Source organism: Ambystoma mexicanum, chromosome 10 (assembly GCF_040938575.1).
Source record: "Ambystoma mexicanum isolate Mex_15411 chromosome 10, UKY_AmexF1_1, whole genome shotgun sequence".
Taxonomy (NCBI): Eukaryota; Metazoa; Chordata; class Amphibia; order Caudata; family Ambystomatidae; genus Ambystoma; species Ambystoma mexicanum.
The window spans coordinates 1,174,332,735-1,174,357,148 of NC_090932.1; the positions used below are offsets into that span (position 1 = coordinate 1,174,332,735).

Genomic DNA, 24,414 nt, shown 5'->3' on the forward strand with positions numbered 1-24,414 from the left:
GTTACCAAGCTGTACGTGTGTGCACGAACACATGTCTCTGTTAAGAGGGATTTTCAGAACCGGCCCTTTGTGAGGTTTCTGAGAGGCCACCGTATTTGATGAACATGGCACATGGCATTTAAGATGTGGGTCTAGCCATGGTCTTTACGTCTGGACCATTCGTATGTCCACGGCGAGTGAGCGGTTCAATGGCATACTACATACAGGTGGACTACCTGCACTCATTTGAGCTACCTCACCAGCCCCTATTAAAAGAACGGTTGCAAAAAAAGACTCCTTAAAAGACAATGAGACGTTGCAACACCATGCCTCTGGACATACTGAAATATGTGCACCGATTAAATACAGAGTTACTTACCTGTTTGCGGGTCCCGTGGCAGTACTGATAAGGAGGGTTGGAGCATTCCGATATACATCCTTAACATTCCAGACGTAGATGTGATGACACGAAGACTGTCCTGAAGAAAGTGGGTAAATTCACTTAAATATCACTGAAACCGGTAGACCAAGAACTATAAGGAACGACAAGTTCTTGCTTCCACACTGAATGGGTACCTCTCCCGAGGCACCCCCTCTAGTCTGTTCAAGCCTTCTTTGTCTGCAATAGTTTCATAATAGAAACACTACGTGTGAACAATTTGTAGGATCACATTTACACCTTAGGTTATCACACAACCCTTTTTTTTTTAAATCGACAACCTTGATTATCTTGAATTACCATCAACACTCATTAGATCAGAACTACATGTCATTAAAATTGTATTGTCACCATGAGTAGACTGGCCTAGTGTGGGTGTTTTCTAAACATTGATTTTATTTACTGCCTGTCACGTCTCACCTTGCGTATTCTAAGCAGCGTGTTTGATGCTGTTTTTCCAACGGGAGACGGTCCCTAGCCTCTAAATCATTTGTTTTTCCAGGTGCATACTAGTATTGTGGTAAATAATTCCTTTCCGTATCCTGTCGACTTTTAGATAGGCAGCACACCAGCGTTACCTAGCACTAGAGGGATTCTAGGCAGTGGTAGCTAGTACTTCACTCTATCCTACTGTCTTCTCTGTATGGACGTTGGCGCTTGGGGCACCTCCTGTTGGACTCAGCGTTGGTTCCATCTTGAGGGCCTTTTTGGATTCACGTGACAAATGTTGTTTCTGTCAAATTTAACTTGAGGTATTGTTCCCTTATTGTGTAATAATCTAGCCAAACTCTGACAAGATGGTGTGGACTGAACAGTAAGGCAGACCTTAGGAGCTATGGGGGTAGTTTAGTTGGAGAGTTCACAGGGAATTTGATTGTGCAATGAAAATGCACAGAGAAAGCCTGCTACAACACAGACAGCAGAGATATAGAATGAATACCTTTTGTATTGTCATCTACCATCCAGCACTCTCGCACATTAATAGCATTCTTAAGGACCTACATCCAAAATGTGTATGAGCGATAAGCTAAGAGACATTTAAAAAAAGAAAAGCTTCCCTAATTCCATAGAAGCAACCAAGAAACCTAGCATGATGTCTAACAAGGAATACATTTTCTTTAGATCAAGAGCAAAGGAGACCTGAAACCCATCCATGCAATACCAGGAGATGCAAAACATGCCAATTCACCGGATCTGCCACAACCCCACATAACTGAGCAGTACAGATACAAGGGACATACAATTGCAAATTAGTCAATGTTGTATACCTCATCCAATGTAAAAATGTATGATGCAAGAAACGTATGTAGTTGAGAGCTGAAAGAAGTTGTGTGAAAGGATAAACATACATAGATGTATCATCGTGAACCTCAAAACAGAAACACCTGTGGATAGACACTTCAGTGAATAGGCACACATTGCAGGATCTATTGGTGATTATTTTAAAAGATGACCTCTCAAATAGCGCACACAGAACAATGTGGGAGCTCAAGTACCTACTTAATGTAAAAGATAGAGATTGGAATATAGATCTTGGTTTTAGGGCACACTATGGCCAACTTTGTGCCTATGTCCAGCAATGCAATGGCAACACCAAAGCCAGAACACAACCCTCCAGTACCATATGTCACTCATAGCTTTTTGTCACTATCCCTAATGGGTGAGGGAACAGGACACCAACAACGGTAATCTTGGGCATCTAAGCTCAAAAATATTTGTCATTCATTATTGTGCATGCGAAACAGTAAGGATGACCGCTGACCTTGCATCATAGAAATATGGGTCACTTATTTAGCATTTGCCATACTGTAGTCAAGCAAAGAAACTTTAGTGGATCTTGAGGCAACATTGGAGTCTGCACCTGTTAAAACCTTTAGAGCATATTCTGTAGTGTAACATTGTATATGAGCCAGTAAATCTTAGCAAATGCATTGGAATCCCTGCAATGCCCTCACTCTACGTAGAGGCTGCAAAACACACAATTTAGACTGTGAGGAAAATGCAATACTGACTCTGCTTTCCAATCATGTGTTCGGAAACCTTCCACTGCAATATGTCCTTTAAAATAACATTAGTGATTTTATGAAATTGGCACACTTTAAGACCGTTAGTGCCCATCTTTGAAAACATATTACATTAACAGTTTCATGTGAGCGAGATTTGTTTATTTAAAATCCAACTCTTAAAGGAATAGTGCACTCAAAAATATTCTTGCCTTGAAAGATGTGCAATAATCCAAAACCTACATTAAACATATTTTTTATGAAAGTTCCTATGTAAACTTTTGAGCAAACGAGGCTCAAAGCGTTTACATGGGAGCATCCATTTTGTAATTTCAGGCAGCCTTCTCAGCTCATGTTAAGCTCTGCCCTGGCGGCACTAAACAAGCAGAAAAAGCCCCCTACTGGGAGCTTTTGCTTACTGCAGCCAGAGCAGAGCTCAACATGAGCTGAGGAGGCTGCCTTCCTAAAATGAAGGCAAAAAGCAAAGGCGCGGCAATTACAAATACAACGTTGTTGTATTTGTGATTGCTGTGGTCGGAAAACCACAGAAATCATAAATACAAGAACATTGTATTTCTGACTGCGGCGGCTTTTGCATGGAGTCTCCTGGGCTCTCCCAACACGGGGGACAGAATAACAACGTTGTTGTGTTTGTAAATACTGCAGCATTTACAAATACAACAACGTTGTTTTTCGCATTGCTTTTGCTTTTGCTTGGAGTCTCCTGGGCTCCCTCAGGGTTGGGGGAGCCCAGGAGACTCTACGCGAAAGCCGCCATAGTGAGAAACACTGCGGCATTTCGAAACACACCTGTGTTGTGTTTCTGCCTGCCGTGGCTTTCACTTTGAGTCTCCATGGCTCCCTCAGGGGAGCCCATGAGACTCAAAGTGATTTGTATTTAAAAACGCTGCGGTTTTCCTTTCTAAGTTTCTCGGGCTCCTCCGTCTCGGAGGAGCCCGAGAAACTTGGAAAGAAAACCGCAGCATTTTTAAATACAACAACGTTGTATTTATGTTTGCGGTAGCTTCAGCTTGGAGCCCAGGGGACTCCAATCTCAAGCCACCGCAAACATAAATAGGTTTTAAAAGCTACAGTTTTCTTTTTAAGTTTTCCAGGCTCATCCAGCCCGGAAAACTTAGAAAGAAAACTGCAGCTAGTGCATATTTAAAAAAAAAATAGCACTTAACTGGATGCAGCTTTCCTGCCTGCATTCTCTCGTCTCTGGCACCTATGAAGCAAAAGCCACCCAGTGGTAGCGTTTGTTTTATTACAGCTGGCTGGCTTTTGCTTCATTAGTGCCGCAAGGGCAAGCACAGGAGGCTCATCCATTTCACAAAATGGATGCCTCCTAATGATTCACCTTTTTGAGTTTGAGCTTCATTTGCTTAATACTTTACATAGGGACTTTGTTTAAAAATATTTTTTATATATATTTTTGATTATGGGCCATCTTTTTAGCCAATAATATTTTAGAGCACACTATTCCTTTAAGTGGAGGAATATCAATATCAGTAATTGAAAGACATTACTGAATCCCATTGTAAGACTTTCTGTGCCTAACCTTGAAAAACATATGTGACAAATCTGTGGATGTCGTCCCCTTTTCACTAGGGGTAGCCCCTTTGCATGAGAACTCAGCCCCTTCCTGCAACCCTAAGAACAACTAATTCCCTAATAGGTTCAGAGCTTGTAGTCTCTTTACCATTTGCCTAGAAAGTATTGGGACGAGGAAGAATAGGAGTTACCCAAGTGAAGATCCCTTTCCCAGTACTGTGACGAGGAAGAAGCCCAAGGACTCACAAGGGAGTCCTAAGATCAGTACTGTGACGAGGGAGAAGTGTGGAGTCATGAGGATTAGCTATAGAAACCATGTTGAGCGGTCTAGTGTCTGCCGAAGTCCTATTGGCCACAGCCAGTATAAAAGGCACGTCAAACTCTGGAAGCATGAGAGAAGCCCTCCCTGAAGGAGCAAAGAGCATAAATGCTGTGCTGAAGTAGAAGTAGTAGCAGAAGCAGCTGTCGCCCACGCTGGCGATGTGCTGAGGACTGGGGGGGAGCCCAGGAGAATCCATTTTCAAAGGACCTGACAGAAAGCCTAACCCTGCCTGGGGGAACGAGGGAAACCAAATGCCACAGCACACAGGAGAGGGGGAAGACTGCAGAAGCCCAAAACTGGAGCGGAAAGACGTATAGATCAACCAAAGACTACCGAGAGAGACTCTAAAGGTACAGGGGTGAGCGGGACTGTTGGTAGGGGCAGAAGGGTACAGTGTGACCAGCCAAACAGGGGAAGGAGGGAAACTAGGGGAAGCAAAGTAACCTTCCCGAACCTACAAGAAATGAACCAAGGGTATGAACCAGGTCTGGGACCTGCACCCAGGAAGATTACCATCATCAGTCATCTTCATAGTCGCAGTACTTGGCACTATAGTGAACCAGGTCTGCCACACTATCGTGAAAGAACCTTACGGGTTTGGGAACCGTACCCGAGAGACTTGAAAGTAAGGTGAAACAAGACGAGAGAAGAAGAGACCAGGGGGAGAGTGTCCTCCCTGGTGTTGTGAAGTAGAGGCCAGGGGAAAGGAAGCATTCTTCCTGGTCTTGTGAGAACTGCGTGAGACAAGTCAAGAGAAGAAAGGCACTATCTTGACATTGTAAGAAGCCTAAAGAAAGCCACGGGAAGGGAGACCTTTCCCTTGTGGTGTAACCACAGTGAGAAACTTGAGTGAGACCAAGAGAAGGGAATCATTCTCTTGGCGTTCAGATTTTGAGTTGGAACTTTGCTTTCTTTTGAACCAGAGAACTTTGCTGCTTTGGAACTTTGTTTTTGTACACATTGGAACTTTGTTTCGGTATGCTTTGTTTTCTGCAAATTGTAACTAATTAATTCTTCTGGATCAAGAAGACCCACATCTTTTCTAGTTTAGTTGGTAAGGTAAGGGGTGGAAGTAGATCTTCGACACAGGATAGTGGACAATATACGTTTTACAGATATCCTGACAGAGTCCTTAGTAATTGGCCTAGGTAGGTTTTCCCCTTATTTTCTTTTGAATAAACTTTTATGCCAGAAAACATACCACTGCTGTGTCTCCTGTCTGCGCACCCTTACACATATTACACGATTTGTTTTCTTCATATACAAATCTCAGCTAGAATGTGGACCTTTAAAAAACTGATGTGTGCTTCCAGGAGTTTTTGTGGTCTCTTACATAAAACTGAAATTCTAGACCTGTATTCCATGCTTACTGTGAATGAAGTTTTAAAATGCTCCTTTTTTTCTTTTTACTTTGAGAATGAGTTCTGTGCTTTTTTTCCTCTTTACTAATCATTTCACTGTGTACATTGATTAAAAATCTGTGGGACTTCGAAAACGAGTGCAATGTTCCATCAATGCATAGTATTTTCAGTTAGTCAACTGTTGCATTGTTTAATTGACTGTATTGTTAGTCCTGAATGGGCCACTGAATAAGTAGCCTACTCTGCCATATGTTTTTCTGCCAATACCAGTGCTATCTTGCTTATCCCGTCATCCGTCCTTGTTTCACAGCTCTTGCTTCTTTAGACCCTTGACCTCTGGTGAACAGTAATCCTAGTCAAACTCTGGCCTTATTTTACTGTCCCTCTGCCACCACCCAGTTCTTCTGGGTTTGACCTTTAGTCTGATGTTCCCTCTTTGTTTCCCCAGGTGGTTACACTGGAGACATTTATTCAAACTCCAACCTGAAGAACAAAAATGACCTCTTCGAATACAAGTTTGCTACTGGCCAGTGGACAGAGTGGAAGGTAGAAGGCAGGTAAGAAGAAATTGCTGGTTTTCTGGCTTTGCATGTCCCGGGAGATGAGGCTGTAAAAATGCATCCTGACCATCATGCTGCATGGCAGTGTGAAGGTGGTTTAATGATACGTGATTAAGCTTGAGTTTTTATATACACTTTGCAATATGCAAAAACCGATTTAGCCTTATTAAATTACATTCAGTGAGCAAATGTCACCCAGTTTTATGGCTCCAACTGAACAGGTCTTCTATTGAAGCCCAACATAGGGTAAAGGGCAGTCACCTTTAGAAGAAATACATATATTTTTGGAAGAGAAAAACTGTTTTTTACACTCCCATTTAGTGATTTGGTAAAAAGAAAAAGAGAAAATAGTGGGGAAAGAATATTTTTTTCAAGGTGTATTGGTATGTACAGACACCTCATTTGCAATAATTGTTACTAGGAAGTTTAGGACTCGGATTAATATCTAACTATTGCATTTGTGGATGACTGCTTTGATGAGTTACTAATTGTCTAGACGCATTAGTGCAACACTGACTTGGAATCTTTCATTCCTTGCTGATGGGGGTCAGAGAGTCCAGCTTGGTGACTTTAATTTCAGCCACCACAAACTGCTCTCCTGAACATCCGTGAGGACCTGCTCTTGAACCTCGACTCCAACACTCTGTGTGTTCTCATTCTGCTCGATCTCTCTTCTGCCTTTGACACTGTCAACCATGCCATCCTGCTCAACCGTCTCCGTGATAACCTGGGTATCACTGGTCAGGCTCTGGCGTGGCTGACCTCTTTCCTTTCCAATCGACCCTCCCAGGTCCAACTTGGGTCCTTCCTCTCTGACATCTTTTTCTCCACCTGTGGCGTTCCCCAGGGATCTAATCTCTCTCCCTGGCTGTTCAACCAGTATCTGGCACTCCTTGCCCACCACATCGCCGCCCTCTGCCCCAACTTTCAGACTTTCAGTGCTATGCGGACGATACCCAGCTCATTTTCAGGCTACCCTCGGCCTCCTCCTCTCCCTCCCTCATCTCTGACTGTCTGTCTGCTATCCAGGAATGGTGTGCTGCCAATGACCTCTGCCTTAATGCTGGTAAGACTGAGATCCTACTCATCGGCACACCCACTCCCTCCTTCCCTGCAGCTCTCTGGCCGGCCTCTCTTGGCCATCTTCCTGCTCCTACCCGCAAGGCAAAAAACCTCAGGGTCATCTTCGACTCCACACTCTCCTTCTCTCCTCATATATCTGACGTCTCTAAGAAGTCACATTACCAGCTGCACCTCCTCAGAGGTATTCTTCCCTTCCTCTCCTTCCCCCAGAAGCTCACTGTCTCCTGAGCCCTGGTTCTCTCAAAGCTGGACTACTGTAACAGCCTCTATCTTAATCTGCCTGCCTCCACTCTCTGCAACTCATCCAGAACAGAACTGCGAGACTTGTCCTTGGCCTCAAGCCCAGGGACTGTATCTCTCCAGGACTGAAATCTCTACACTGGCTCCCTGTGGCTGCGAGGATTAAGTTCAAAACCCTCTGCATTGTCCACAAGGCCTTCTGGGGCATGGGGCCTAAATACCTTCAACTCTCTCTTCCTAAATACCTTCCTTCCCGAGCCCTACACTCATCCGTCTCCAACTCCCTCAGGGTCAGCCGCTTCTCGAAGCAACGAGCTGGGGGTAGATCTCTCTCTGCGGCAGGGGCCTCCCTCTGGAACAGCCTTCCTGCCTCCCTGAAACTTGAGGAGAACCATCTCCGGTTCCGGAAGCACCTCAAAACCTTCCTCTTCACTTCTGCTTCCTCTCTCCCTCTCCCCTGCTAAATTCTTCACCAACACTGCACTGATTCTGCAACTGGGCCACTCTCACCGACCTCGGTCCTGGGCCCAGTCACTCTTCACTTGCACTGCCTCCCTGGCAACCCCTGCACTGCGGGACTGTCTCTGTATCACTACAGCCCCCCCCCAGCACTTGTCTGCACTTACCTTGCACTTGCCACCAGCTGGCCCTATTTATTTAATATTTTATTTCTATTCTACTTATTTGTACTGCACTCCCCCCCCACTCCCACTTCCCCTTGCACTTTTTCCCGTCCCCCTACCCCTGCACTTGCGCGGTCTGAATGACACCTGGCCTAGTAGGATCGTTGTCTGTCTTCCCCTTGTTCCCCCCTCCCTGCCTCGTCGCGCCTTGAAACACTTGTGTATAGGCACGTTACAAATGCCATATCATATCATATCCCATGTAGCATGCCACACTACACTACCCTCATCCCTTTTGTTAAACATCATCATGTACCCCCAGGCCAGTTAATGATCGTGAGAGCTGCAGTATCAACTGTATGCTGATGACACCCTGATAGTTCTGAATGTTCACAATGAAGCTTTGCAGGATAGCCGTGTTATGGTATGGTGTGGTTTATTGGAGCTGTGCAAGGCGGTTGGTTGTGTCTGCATGGGGATAAGGCAGAGGTTCTGCTCCTTGCCTGTGCAGATCATGGTGGCATTGACTGTTGCGTGTGCCCCAATTCCTGTGGAATACGTGAGGAACCTGGGGTTTGTTTTTGAAAATCAACTCTACGCTTCTCTCTACAATCAGAGTGCACCCCTTTCTGCTTTGAATGGGCATATCGTTTTGAATTTCTGGTAGCCGAACTATGCAGGATTCAAATTTCCATGTTGGTGTGAAGATTGTAACAAGCTATACAAAGTTGTGCAGTTTGTATAATATGTTCTTGAAGAATTCTGACCATTTTGTCATACCCCAATCAAATACTGAACTGGCTCACCCTTAAGCGGAAGTTTTAGTCAGTAGTCCGCAAATTCATTTTGAAAGCAGTCATGGAATTTCTCCAGCATACTTTTCTGGATTGTTAGCTACCTATGTTCCCAATAGCCTTTTCGCTCCATTATTGATCCTACACTCAACATTTGCAGATGGTGAAAAGAATGCTTGTGCGGAATGTGCTTGATAATAAATGTCATGTTTGCGTACATTTTGGACCCTTGTCCCACAGAATTGCGTTAACGTCTTGTTGACTCCAAAGTATTAGATCCTGAGCTGCTAGCTTTAATGCAGTCCTATTGATTTCTAGTTTTGTAAATCAGAAGGGAAATCGAGCTCCTCAGAAGCAAGAAGAGCACTGCAAGCAGAATGCCTCTAAAAATCCTCCTTGTCCTGTGGTCACTTAGTATGGGTGGATAGATCGCTGGTGGGTGAGCCACAGGTGAGGGTGTACCTCACTGGTATGACCCAAGGACACCTTGTTGTTGAGGCTGCTAGGATCCTACTCACTCAAACCCTAAAGCCTATGGTCCAAGGGGGTCTAGGCAGTCAGTCTGGCCTCTCCTGCAGAAGCGGAACCCAGATGCAATCTGTCAGAATTAGTTGTTGTGTCCTTGGGAGTCTGGGAATACTACCAGGAGGTTTAGCCTGAGAAACTTTACATTATGTGACACTGGAGCTAACGTCTCAGAATGAGGTCAAAGACTTCACACTGCAGTGCACCAGTTAAAGGGTCCAATAAATACCACTAGGCAAGCGAGTGGTTCATCTCAAATGTTTCTTTGAGCTGTAGTGATATTCAAATTGAAGACAAAATAGTCACTATTCCTTTAAGTGTTCATTAAAAAAAATCCTTAAAGGCTCTTCTTGGAATCCTTCTTGCAAGTAGGCATTGGAATGGTCACCAGGAACCAACCTGGTAGTGGCTCTGAGTACCCTGTTGCATTAGTGAAAAGGGCAGCATGGTAGAGAGTGCAAATCTGTGGGAGAGGGCCATCCCAAAGCTCTGCTCAGAAAGTGAGGTGCGATACCTTTGGTGCCTGATGTTGTCTTGCCGGATTCATTGGGCTTCATCCCTGGATGTGCCACATGTCAAAATCTGCGTTAGTTATCTACAATTCTCCATGCTGATGGTCAGCCCGACTAAACCAGAGTTTATTCCCCTTATGTATCTTGCTTTGAACTTTGGGAATTCATACTGATGCCCTGAAACTGTCTGCTATTTGGGGGTCAATTTCGTCCACACTCTTAAATGATTACTGATGATACTTTATACAATTTGAAACCCCCCTGAAAGCTCCATGTATCAAACTTTAAATGGAATCCTAGCTAAATGCTGATCAGCCACCCTAAACTCCTTTAGGGAGGATTGCAATGTTACATTATGGGAGGCAGGAAGTGACTAAGTTCTCTTGGCAACAAACCTGGTCAGAGTGAAACTACAGTTATGAGAACTCAATTGAACAATTCAAACGTATATGTGTCCTTGATAGAATACGCTATAATTTATGAATCGTATTTATGCGATTTTAGATTGAATCAATTGCATACTTTGGAAACCTGGGATCCTAGAAGGGAGCTGACAAAGGAATAGAGAAGTTGCTGCCTTTGTAAGGTGCAGGGAATCTTCGAGACTTGGGAACACTTAGTTTAAGGTAGATTTGCCCTGGGCTTTTCTCTTGTTTCGACAAATTCTTGTCCTCTGAAGAGTTCTGATTGGTTATTGGTTGGCAATAACATTAAATTAATCATTGCCCTAACACACTTGATTACGATTATTTGAGAGTGGGGAGAGCATTGGTTATTTGGGACGGGAAACTGTGTAATGGAGAAAAGGATTGATTCTGTAAAGAATTGAACCATGATCAGGACGTTTTAAGCTAATTCAATTGAGATCTTTTTCTCTTCTTCGTTTCTCTTTTTTTCCCTTCTTTCAGGATGAATTGTAATGTGATATCATTGGGATATATATATATATATATATATATATATATATATATATATATATTTTATATATTTTTTTTTAAGGTTTTGATAAAACAGAGATATCATTTAAAAAAAATGATTACTGACAATCGCATGGGGATAATCTTACTACTTATACAGAAAATAAGTAGATGGAGGACTTTGCTATTCTCAATGCTGGGTAGAGTCTCTGTTGTCCGTATGTTGGTGCTACCCACATTTATTTGTGATAATATTCCTATTAAGCTTCCAGTACCTTTCTTTGTGAAAGTTTGGCTATGGTTTAGTAGACTGATTTGGTGAACTGAACACCACATGGTCAAATGGGGCTTGTATTATGTGTTTTAATTTCTGACATCAAAATTATTTCTTTATGAATAATGACAATGGGTTCTATGATGAGTTGGGCAGTATCCTGGTGCTAATTGCGTCAGGATACTGCCCAGCGCAATTGGCATTACAGCAACTCAGTCTGGCGCAATTTGCGCCAAAAACCAAGTTGCAGGGGGCGGTAAGTCCCCATTCCCATTGAGTCCATTGGTTGGGGGTGCTATTACCACTGGCGGTAATGGTGCAGGCGGTAATCGCACCGAAAATGGCCTTAAAGCCGGTGCATTCTCCTCCGCTCAGAGCTGGAGATGAATGCCCCGGAACATGGGATTGGGCAAAGCGGTAAATGCAGCAGTAATCGCGTTACCGCTGTATTTTTCCGCTCAGCTCAACTCATGATGACCCCCAATGTCTTATTTTATGGAACTAACGCTACTTCATGGCATGCCCTTTTTGCGATACGAAAGTGCAGAGGTAAGTGTGCAATGCTAAAATCTATATCTAATAACATGATCAAATGTTGGCTGGACCGCGTAAACCTTACATCCTGCAGAGATTGGTAAACTGACTATCCGTTACAGGTAATAATAAATACAGTGTTTAGAAGTTGGACAAACTGCACGATGTGCTACATAAAAAAGTTGAATGCTTATCTGTAATACCGCTATAGGGGTATGTTTGGCAGTGTTTCTATTTCATTTGCAAATGTAACCAATTTATTTATTTGTTTCGTAACAGCACTTGCACTAGCTGGAGAGTCAGGTTGTGAATGTTTGAATTGTAGCTTGAAGATTTGAAATATTTTTAAATTGACTTCACTTTAAGGTTCCCAATTGTAACTCATTTTTCCATTACATTACTAATATCCTAAAATGGCACAAAAATAAATATTGTTGCATGTTCCTCTCCATGAACATGTACAGACACAAAACAGCAGACGTTGAACAGAAATAAACCATTTCTTATCTCGATTGGGATAGGTCAAAAGTCTGATGGCTTTGTATTTTAACTTGTACAGTTCACATCATTTTATCATTAACATTACAGTGCTGTCATAGCCATTGGTCTACATTTACACAGTGGGTACACTTTACAATAATGGTTACGATCTGTCTGAGTCCGCATTTATTGGTGAGATATTGCCTATATCTGCCCCATATGTCTCTGTGGTGGTTTTTCATGGGAAACAGACCTGTGTATACTTCCTCACAGTCATTCGCCCATGTCATATCTTTTGCCCAGTCACTCTTCGTGGGGGGTTCTTACTTTTCCAATGCATCAATATTACCCACTTAGCCAGTAATGGACCAAGATTAAGCAACTTGCGCCATGTGGGGTTCATTTTGCACACTGTTCCCAACAGACACAGACCTGGATCTCATTCAATAGGCTGGTCCGACATCTCATCCAGTGCATTGCACACGTCTGCCCAGTATTCAGTCATTCGGATACACGCCCAAAGCATGTGTAGTGTGCCTGCCTCTTCACTCCCTCTGCCGTAGGATTTATGCCCTTGAGCCAGGCCAGGGTGTAGTGAGTTTTATGCAGTATCTTGTAATGTATCAGACGGTACCGTGAATTGCAAGATAGTCTTCGTCAGTCCACACAATTGTGTCCAGTGAGTGTCTGTGGAGTTGTGCTCTAGATCATCTTCCCATTTCCCTCTAGCGTCTGGGGTAGGTGTGCCATGGTCGATATTATAATTTTGTACAGTGTGGAAGCGGATGTCTTAGTTATATTCGGGGTGAGTATATATCCCAATCCTAGGTGTGGCTGCAGTTCTTTTGGGAATGCCTCCCATATGTTCGCTATAGTAGAACGCAATATGTAGTATTCTAGCTTCTGTAGAGGATTATCCCCTATGTTGTTTTAATCTCCTCCCAGCTGACAAATTGTTTATCTGAGAACAGATCCCCCAAAATGGTTCACCCCTCTTTCTTTCCAGTGCGTGGCAAGTGTTTTATCTTGTGTTGGGGGAGATAGGTTGCATCCCATATCAAGTTCGGGTTGTATAGCACTGTGTGTCCAGGTAGCCCTGCCATTCTGGTCCAAGCACTGCATGTTACCAGTGCCAGGTTGGTGGTATTATCATTCCTGGTATTTACTTTGGCTACTCTGTGTAAGATTTTCGTCGAGCCCTGTGCGTGTGTCTCTATGGTTGTGTGTAGATTGTCTTCTGACATCTGAGATATGCTCTCTTCTTGGGATTCCTAGGGCGGCTCTCAGGGCATTGTTCTGCAGGGTTTGGATTTTTTGCAGCATGTGTTTATTAGACCCTATGTATAGTGCGTTCCAATTGTCCAATCTGGATAATACCAGAGCTCTTGATAGGGTGAGGCAGCTGGTGGTGGACAGGTATGGTTTAGCTGCTCTAATCATCTTACAGGTGTATGTGGTGCTAGAGGCCATCACACTCATCTGCTTTGTTAGAGAGAGGCAAGAGTTGAGGTAAAAACCTAATGTTTTTACCTCTTTTGCTACTTTAATGGTGTTGCCATGTATAACAAATGATGAATAGTCATTGTTCAGTTTTTTCATATTTTGTGTGTTCCCCAGTATGATGGGTTCCGTTTTGTCATCATTCAGGCATAGACCATGACATGCCTGGATGATGAGGTATATCCTGTTCACCAAGGCCAAATCCTGTTCATAATCCCCCGAAAGTGGGATGAGAATCTGAGTGTCATCTGCATAATTTGTGTAGGCAACACCTAGAAGGTCCAGATCACTGGACCATACTGGGACAGTGTTCAATAGGTAAAATAGCTTGGGTAGTACGATCATCTTAATCAAATCGAGCCTGCCCATCGGGGAGATTGGGAGGTGCTTCCAACGGTCGAGTTTAGCACAAAGCGCATCTGTGATTGTCCCATAGTTTAGGGTTCAGACAAGTTGTGTTGTGCGTGCTATTTCCACACCTAGATATTTCACCCTGTCTGGGGCTCATGCAAGTCCAAATAGGTCTGTGGGTTTCTGGGTTGCATCCGTGAGCGGGAACATCTCGGATTTGGTTGAGTTCAGTTTCAAACCAGAGTGTTCCCCGAATTCCCTGATAGTGTGCAGTACCTTTCTCAAGTTAGTTTCAGGGTCTTTTAAATATATCAGTATATCATCTGCATGATGATCTCTATTTTGCCAGCCAGCGAGATCCCTGCTCTGCTGTGTCTGAGCCTTAGTAGGTCTGCAAGTGGTTCTATGACCAGTGCGAATAGGAGGGGTGACAGAGGGCAGCCCTGTCGGGTGCCCCCCGCCAGCTCCAGGATCGCAGAGAGGATCCCATTGACACATACTCTGGCAAAGGGTTGTGTGTAGAGTATCCATACCCAGCTTATAAAGTTCGGTCCAAACCAATAATTAATCAAAACCCTGTATAGAAATTGCCAGTATACCGTGTCAAAGGCCTTTTGCATATCTAGAGCTAGTGCCACTCCCTGCATGGTTTTTAGGGATCGAGGCGAGTATGTTATAGCAGCGCCGAATATCAGTCGCCGTATATCTGCCCAATACAAATTCTGCTGCATCAGTGGATTCAAGCGTGTGGCCAGTATCTTTGCGAATATTACTGCATCTGTGTATATCAGTGATAGCGGTCTATAGGATCCGCATTCCTCAGGGCGTTTTCCAGGCTTGAGCAGCAGGGTTATAATTGCTTCCCGAGTCGTTTTAGGAGGTTTTCCTATAGTTAGGGCCTCAGCCCAGAAGACAGCATGGAGTCGGGGAACCAATATCCCTGCAAATTCTTCATAGAATTCGGCCCCCAGCCCGTCAGAACCCGGAGCCTTCCCGTTCGGCAAGGATTTAACAGCCTCTGTTATCTCAGCCTCCATGAAGGTGGTATCCAAGGTGTCCTTGGTTTCAGTGGATAAGTGTAGTGGGTATTTTTGCTAAATATCTATCTCCTCCTCTGCGGCTACGCTTTGGGGGCAGGGGGAGTACAAGCCGGCGTAGAAGTCGTAAAAGACACCGCCTATTCTTTCTGATCCGTAACCACTACCCCATCTATCCGAGTTATGCATAGGATGTTCGTGTTTCCCTGTTCCCCTCTTACCATCTTCGCTAGGAGTCTACCTGGCCGTTCTTGTTCCCAATAACGACTTGCGGCCACTGGCCTTTCGAAATAACGTATCTCTCTAGCTGCCGCTGCTCTGAACTCCTCTAGTTGGGTTTTACTATCTAACTTAGTCTGTGCTGGAGGGTCCGTCGTATACTGCTCTTGCAGTTTGGCTATGTTCTCCTCCCGCCTCCCTAGTTCCCTTCTGATGTCTTTGAGTACTCCGTACTCTTTCGACATGGCGATGCCTCTGATATATGCTTTGAATGCTTGCCATAGAGTCGTCTTGCTCTCAAACGAGCCATCGTTGTTCTCAAAATATTCAGTGATATGTTGGGACATACTGGTTTTGTACACGCGATCTGATAGAGCAGCTGCTTTAAATCTCCACGAGTGCCTTTGTGGGGAGACTTTAGGAATGGATATAGATATTAATACCGGTGAATGGTCTAATAATGTTCTAGGTAGTATGTTGCCTCTGTCACCCAGTCCAGGGCCCTCTGAGACACCAGCCACATGTCGATTCTAGAGTGTATGTTGTGCACTGAGGCGATCGATGCAATCTGTGCATCGATCGCCATACATCTTGTAGGCCCAGGTCCACTATGTGTATCGCACGGGCTGTGTTGGTGAGTGCTCTGTGGGTCCGATTTATATCTGTGTCAAGTATTGTGTTGAAATCTCCATCACTGATTATGTGGGCTGTGGGGTATTTTGCGCACTTCTGGAATACCCGGGTGTAATGATCAGGGTCGTCTATGTTTGGGCAGGTTTTGGGCATTGATGAGCAGGACTTTGAACGCCTGCTAGTTTCCTGTGGACTATCACATACCTCCCATCCGTGGTCACTTTCTGTCACGTGGTGTGTAAATGGTAGTGATTTGTGTATTGGTACCATCACCCCCTCGGGCTCTGCTTGAGTAAGATGTGTAAAAGCGATGGTTGCCCCATTCTGGCGCAAGCCTATCAGCTTGGTGTCCCAGCAGGTGTGTCTCCTGGAGAAATACAATTTGTGCTCCTGTCCTATTGATGTATGCCATTGTTTTCCTGGCCTTCACAGGCATACCAAGCCCTCTTACATTCCAGCTTAACAATTTAATCTCTGCTCGGGTCTTCTCAGCCATACTCGGCTCTAGTTCTACTCAGAGCCGCTGTATTCAAGTGTCCCATAGATCTCCTCATGTATTTACAATCAATGAGTGGCTATTCTTTTTTACCTTTAACACCCCAAACAGTACTTATCCCCCCCAAATCCCACCCTCATAGTTCCCCCAAACTTTAACTATGCATCTTCCCCTATCCCTCACCCCCTTTCCTCTTAACAAACTTGTGCACTCGCAAAGTCGCCCCCCTCAAAATGCGATCAAGCAAACCCAAGCCACACTTAAACAAGTGGTTCACGCCAGAACTTAAGGCCTTGCGCCTAGACAAAAGAAAATGCAAATCTGTATGGAAACTATGTCCATCCGAAGAGAATAAAGCTAATTTAACTAATATCTCTCGGCATTATAAAAATGAAATCTGCCTAGCGAAACGTAACTCCTACAATGTTTGCATTGCCAATGCCAATTCAAGTATGAAGGAACTCTTCTCTATCTTGAAAGAACTTGAGTCCCCCATCGCTACATCAGATACCTGCATTAAAGACCAGACTTGGTGCACAGATATCCAAACAGCCATAGCAAATAAAATCACCACACTGCAAAATAAAATTCAATTAAAAAAACACTCCCTAAACCTCATAAACAAACCGCCACTTAACAATACAATTAAAGACCCAACCAACAAATTCTCCTTCACTAAAACTACCATCTTAGAGATAGAGAAAATCATCTTTTCCCTTAAGCCGCCGAATTGCAAAGGCGACATCTGCCCAGCGCAACTAATAAAAGACGCTGCCAGAGACCTCTCACCGTTCATTTAAAAATTGATCAACTCCTCCTTCGCCACAGGTATTATCCCGGCAAACCTAAAACAATCATGGGTGCTCCCTCTTCTCAAGAAGCAGTCTCTTGACCCCCTCATCCCCACTAATTATCGGCCCATCACCACCGTACCTTTCCTTTTGAAGATACTAGACCAGGTTGGCTATACACAAATTCAAAGACACCTTGATTCTAACAACCTACTGGGAGCCAGACAATCTGGCTTCCGTCCACTCCACGGTACTGAAACTGCACTCATTGACCTAAAGACCCAGATAGACGATCTGAGAGACCAAGGCAAGACGGCACTCCTCCTCTTACTTGATCTCTCAGCTGCCTTCGATCTGGTGGATCACAGGGTCCTTTGCAAACACTTGGACACTGCTGCACACTTCTCCACGCATACCACCAAATTGATTGAATCCTTTCTGAGTGAGAGAACAATGAGAGACTTCTCCCCTTCAGCAGGAGCCGACCCTCCTCCTATCACATGCGGCGTCCCTCAAGGCTCATGTGTTTCACCAACCTTGTACAACATATTCACTAAACCCCTCTTCGATGATCTGGACCTTCTAGGTATCACCTGCACTAACTGCAGATGATACACAGATTCTCCTCCCGCTTTCTGGCGATCACAGCAGGGACAGGGAGTTGGTGAATAGGGTGTACCTCATTATTCAGGCCTGGATGGCATCACATGGCCTCTGCCTGAATGATAAGACTGAGTTGATAATTCTGGGCACGCATGCCAATATCAACAAACTAGGCAAGGACTACTCCACATTTAACATAGATGGCAATAGTATCAAGGTCTCGAGTGAAGTAAAAACACTAGGCTTCTGTCTTGACTCCACCATGTCTTTTGCCAAACAAGTTAACTCCTTATCCTCCACGACAGCCTATACCTGCAAGTTAATAAGAGCAGGTAAACCCTTCTTATCTAATAACCGTTGCATGATCCTAGCGAGAGCCTTAATACTATCACGACTCGATTATTGCAATGCCCTTTACAGTGGCGCTAACAAAACCATCACCAAAAGGCTACAAATCCTACAAAACAACGCCCTCAGAGCCGCCTTAGGCATAAACAAAAGGGACCATATCTCATCCATTGGACAACAATACAAATGGCTCTCCACTGACAATAAAATTCACCTACAAATGCTCTCCCTGACGCACAAAGCCCTCAATAACGCTGCCCCCATTTACCTGATGGACAAAATAAAAAGAAAAACCTCCAGCAGACCTACAAGAACTCCCTACTCCAACTGTCTGAAAATTCCTAGCTATAAACTTGCCAAAATTGGTGGCACAAGCTTCCCTGTGCTAGCTGCTAAATGGTGGAATGCCCTACCACACAACCTGAGATCAGACCAACCTTTCCTCCACTTTAGAACGAATCTTATCAAACACCTCAATGACAACAATATGTAAGGTTTGAAAGACTCTAATCTGTGTTATGTTACTTATCTGTATGTAAATATGTACCATCAAGATTTATCACTATTGTAAATTTTAACTATGCAACACTGTAATTTGCTGTAACACTGTAATTTCCATGCAACATTGAAAGCTTCGTATATTCTGTTCACTGCGCCCGTTTACCCTTGGGTCTGGCGCGCAATACAAATAAACAAACATACATTTTGGGGGCCGCTTCTGTGTCAGGCAAGGCCAGAGATCATAATGTTACTGCCGTTGAGTTTGCCAGACTTGCTCACGTTGCCAGTAAACTGAGGCGGTTAGCGGCATAACTGTTTCTTCACTAGGAAGTTATAAAGCTGTGGTTGGTTACAAAAGTAGCCTTGTATCCATTGTTCCATAGTTGCTGCATCATATTGTTTGCCTTCACCCATATTGTCTGTGTTTCAGTGATGCACTCGCACTGTTTCCAGGGCCGCCAGGTTTCTGCTTGGCATGTGTAGGAATGTTATTTTCTACAAAGGTGGCAGCCTCATCTGGGAAGGTGAAGAAATATATTTTGTAATACTGCAAACGCAGTCTGGCTGGATATGACATTGCATACGGTATCATACGCTTGCGGAGCATCTTCTTGACATCATCGTTGTTCTTGTTGGACCGCCAGCGTATAGTCTGGGAACACCCGAATCACATTGGAACCCAGCTTCAGTTCCTGTTTATCCCTTGCGGCGCATAGCACTAGGTGCCCGTCCCTGTAGCTATAGTGGGCCTCGGAAATGCACTTGGTTTGGGACGGGGTGCTAGAGATCTGTGCTCCCGTTCGACGACAAACATGGGTGACCACCCCTGGTCCCCTAGAAGTTCCTTGAGCAGTCCCTTAACAGCGAGTTCCATTGGGCCCTCTAGTGCGTCCTAGGGCACCCCTACTATGCGCACATTGTTGCGTCGGGATCTCTCTTCCAAATCTTCACATTTGAGCTTCACCATCCCCAAGTCCTTGGCCATATCAGTCACGGTGTTCTGTGGAGTTTCGAGTGCGTCTTCTGTCATGCTAATCCTCGATTCGGCTTCAATGATGCGGGTTGTGGCTTTCTCAAGTTGGTTCCTAATTGATGTGACAGTCGAGTTGATCCCATCGAGTCTATCGTTCAGAGCGGCAAATCCCTGTTGCATGGGTGAAAAGACCGCTTGTGGGTCCATAGTAGCAGCCACAGAGTTGTTGTGTGGGGGTTGGCGTGGTCAGTGCCAGTGGTATTTATGGTGCTCGCCTTAGTAACAATCGATGTGAACGTAACTATGACAATTTTTTTTCCTCTTGGGTACTGCCCCTTTGGGCATTGTACATTGTCTCGCCAATTTGCCGCTGTGTGCACCACGTCAATGGCGACAATGGTCAGTGGTGCCTCTTTGAGTGCTTATCTTGCCTTCCGGACCGTGAGTCACACCGGGTGTATGATCATGTGGCGGTATCGCACACTGTGCCTGACTCTCCACTCTTAATGGTGCTAGGGCTGTGTCTTTCCAGGAGGCAGGGACCTCATGGACACGTGTTGTACTGATCCCCAGTGTATCCGGGCAATAGTGTCCCCAGAGCTGTGTGTCCTGAGAGTCGGCGGCCCCATGGGTAGCCTCACTCAGTGTCTGGTTTATAGGGCCAGCAGGTGTCAACTATGCCACGTCGCGTCTTGTATTATAAAGTGGTGTAAATGCATCTGGTACTTCAGCTGCTTGGAGTGACAATTTTTGTCCCATGCCTTGCTGCGCATCTCCAGGCTAATACACTCACATGTGTGCTCTTGTTGCTGACTGTGTCTTGCTTCTGCAGATTGTCACACGTTCATAGGGGCGTGTGAGCCGGGGCTGACGCATGCAGCGTTTTTGGTGGTGCTCCACTTCTATTCTGCGCCCCTTGTTAATTGCGGATTATATGTGCTGGCGATTCCCGTTCCCGCGCCTCCGTTAAGGTCAATTCTGGTGTCGCAGTTGTTTTCGTTTTTGGATATTTTCCCTGCCATGTGTAGTGCCCTTGGACAGCGGCGCATTGGAGTCCCTTGGGGCGGTATCTTCAGGCTCAGAAGAATCAGGGTAGTACACCCGCTAGCGCTTTTCAGTTCTTTTTACCGGAGTGTCAGAATGCGTCTCGAGAGTCGTTGGACTTTTCTGAATGTTTGGGTGAACTACCGTTCCCAAGAATAAGATGATCCTTGTCTAACTTTTCTCTTTGTGGGGCCAGCACACACCACCCTATGTGTAGTGCTGGGGTGGTTACTTAGTAACCCCCTATCCCACTTCTCATGTAACATTTTGTGTTAGACTAACCTACTTTTAAATGGCTAGTTGCAGTGGTTTAATTTTTACTACCAGTGTGCATTTTTACCCCAGGCTGAATGCTCAGCTTCAATACAACACCCATGAGTGACCATTTTCCCAAAATGGCCCCTGTCTTCTTTTTTCAGCAGGTTCTGTTTGTTACTTCCCTCTGGGCTTTTACTCTGTTAGTTGATGCAGGTTTGAGTCCTTTGTGTACTGTGCCTTTGGCGTGCTTCAACCTTGAAGCCCGCCCGGGCTCCAGTGTGTCTGGAAAGGCAGGAAGTGAGGGAGCGTCCCGAAACTTCCTTGTCCTTTGTCTCTAGGTGTGCCTGAGTGAAACCAGTCCCGATTGGCCGGCTGCCTGTCTGGACAGCCATCCTGCTGTGATTGACAGCATAGGCTGTGAATGAATGGGAAATCGCATTTAAAGCAAGGTTTTTGGGACTGGAGGCAGAGTTGACCACTGGAGAGGTACATACGGAGAAGACATAAGACGCCAGCAGCACCCTCCTGGACCGTGAGTGCCTGGTGAAGCCCTGCAGCTGTGCTGACCTGGTTTTCATATCGACTGGGAAGACCTGTATGGGACGACTTCCTCCCTTGGGCTGGTGGGACCAACTAGCCTCAAGACAAGCTTCCATTTGGCGCAACCCGCCCCCCCCCCCCCCCGACTTGCCTCACCAGAGCTGTAGAAGCCCAATGCCAGGGGTCCCGTGACCTTTAACGAGTGCATCGTCTTGCAAAGTCTGAATCTGGCCAAATCTTTGTGGGCATTCCGAGGACCCTACAGAGACAGGAAATATTGATCCAGAGTCGAGGACCGATAGAGCAAGCTTCTTCCAACCAGAGATATTCGTTCTTCATTGACGGCGAGGAAAAGGTGCCAAAACTCCGAAGTGCCTCTGAAACAAAGGAAATCCGTAGCTGAGGAGTCCCTCTCCCAAGTACTGCCACAGGAGCCCACTAGACATCCTTCCTTTCGTCGCCACGAAGAATGTCCAGAAACAAGGGTCTGCCAAGCTCTAGCAAGGAGGAATCCAGCAGGAATATTTTTCTTCGAATCACCGGTACTTGGGGCTTGGGGTGTTCACCAGTTGTGCTTCCTATCTTTTCGAAGTGCTTTTGTTCCACTTTAGAGTTGATACCAACTCTCCTGCACTGGCCTAAACAGCTGGTGCTCTCTACAAAGTAGCTCACTTGAGTTACTGTGATTTCTGCAGAACTTACTAACTTTGTCAAGACTTTACCTAAGAAGAAGTGCATCAGAACAATTGACTTTGTCCATTAACTTTGGCTTTCCTGGCACCCTACTGACTTTAGCGGTACTTGTTTCCTCGCGAGGGCCTTTAACGAGGTATGACGGCCAATGAAGACGATATGGCCCGAGGGCGAGGTCTATAAAGCTATCAAAACCCAAGGGCAAAAATAAAAAAGTTCATTTAAAAATATAATTTTAGTATTACTACATTGTTGTTTGGGGGCCTTGAATACTCCCTATGGAATATTTAAGTTTACAAAAAAAAATGAAAAATAACATTACAAATGCTATTAGAACCCAGGGCCAAAGAGAAAAAACTTAATTAAAAAATATAATTTGTAAAATTATTTATTGTTTTTTGGGGATTTAAATATTCCACAAGGAATATTTAAATCCCCCAAAAAACAATAAATAATTTTACAAATTATATTTTTTAATTAAGTTTTTAAAAAAACATGAAAAATAGCATGATAAAAAAATAAATGCTTAATTACAGTAAGCTATTCTTTTAACTAACAAACTATTAAAGGAAAAAAAACGGTATTCATAGGAAAATGTAATTTTCACTTTGGCCACTAGAGGGTGGCGAATCACTGTTAATACACACCTTTCTGATCTGAAGAAAGGAAAGGGCTATTGGCCAATGGGAAAGGTTTGTTCACTCGCCCAGGGTTCTAATGGTGGATAAAACATTTTAAAGAATGCGTATTTAAACCTTCTGTTTGTTATAAATATTCAGATATAACTTTGTGTGTAAGAGTTACTTGGCTACTTGTACTTAGTGATTTCAATTGTACAGCTCTCATTACCCCTCTTAAGATCCTGGCTGCTCAGTCACACTACCAACTTGTGTAATACAGGCCTATATTAAAAGGTGAGTTACCCAATACCAAGCAGATAAGTCTTGTGTAGTCCTCACCAGTTGGACTGCACTAATTCCTACCTAACAATTGACGACATGGACTCTGACGTTGCAAACGCCTGTACTACGGTGGCGGTGGCCTGTGCTTTTCATGTGCCAGCGACTGGGACCCTGGTCCACAGGTTCACAGCCCGGATCACACATTGGCACACGATGGTAAGCTAACCCTTGGGGGCAGTGGTAGTGGAGCGATAGCGGGTTAAGCAGTGGCCTGCCAGCCGATGGAGGTGCTGACTGAGGAGAAGCTGCAAGCATTTTGGACGCCCGACTGACTGCAACTGGTGCCGTGACGAGGTAGCTGGTGCATCCCTGATGGCCCGTTGTGGTGAGTACCTGCAGCCGACCCCATGCTGTGGCTACTGCCTGCTAGAGCCTACAGCCTGAATCACTGATCCCCCGCTATACACCATGCGGGCCGCGGATCCGTGACTGTGGGAGTGCTGTCCCAGCTACGACGAGGCTACTGTTTACCCACGCTGCCTCCGCTGATGGTGAAGCGAGCTGCAAAGCAGACAGGAGAGGGGGTACGCCACTATCCTCAGCAAACACTGGTGACGCCAGCCGTGCTGATGCCCACAGGGGTACACATTACATAGCGCTAGATGTTGGAGGCGGCCAGCCTCGCACCACCTGCTGCTGGCCTCAAGCGCACTGAATTTCCCCTGCATCCAGGGGTGGACTGGCCTATATGGAACTCTGGAGATTTCCCGGTGGGCCTCTGCACCCTGGGCCTCTTTTCTGTGGTATTTCCAAATTTTCTCATAGGAAAAGCATTGGGCTTGCTGAAAATGTGTCATTTAGGGCCACTTTGAACTTAATTTCCAGGGCCTCTTTTGGTCCCCAGTAATTATTTCCAGGGCCTCTTTTAGTTCCCAGTCCAGCCCTGCCTGCATCCCCACATGGAGCCTGAAATGGCGCAATGCAGCGGGGGCACACGTTGAGGTGTCCCAGGGGACTTCTGGCCCAATAGTGTGCAACCACACTATTGGGCCAAAGATAGATTTGCTGTGTCTTCTAGAGCCTGAGGGGATTATACCGGTGCTCGCCTTGGACATGTGCTCTCTGGGTGCTCATCAGGGGGAAGAGTTTGTACGGTGCCCCCCCCCCACACTGTGAGTGCTGTAAACATTGTGGACCCCCGTCTATAACACGCAACTATAACGGGGGCCCGCTGTAGAGTACCAACGTATCTGCTTCCCGCCACCAAAGATGACACTAAGCACTGGAGTGGGGCTGCCGCCTGTCCGCTGTAAGCAGGGTAGTAG

At 45.2% G+C, this 24,414-nt stretch overlaps 1 protein-coding gene across 1 annotated transcript in view; it reads left to right on the forward strand.

Annotated features, from left to right (window-relative positions):
- Positions 1 to 24,414, forward strand: part of LZTR1 (leucine zipper like post translational regulator 1) — a 692,494-nt gene that overhangs the window by 92,081 nt on the left and 575,999 nt on the right. The window contains exon 5 of the mRNA XM_069619129.1: positions 6,107 to 6,215. Coding sequence (XP_069475230.1) covers positions 6,107 to 6,215 — 109 coding nt within the window. The remainder of the gene's footprint in view (positions 1 to 6,106; positions 6,216 to 24,414) is intronic.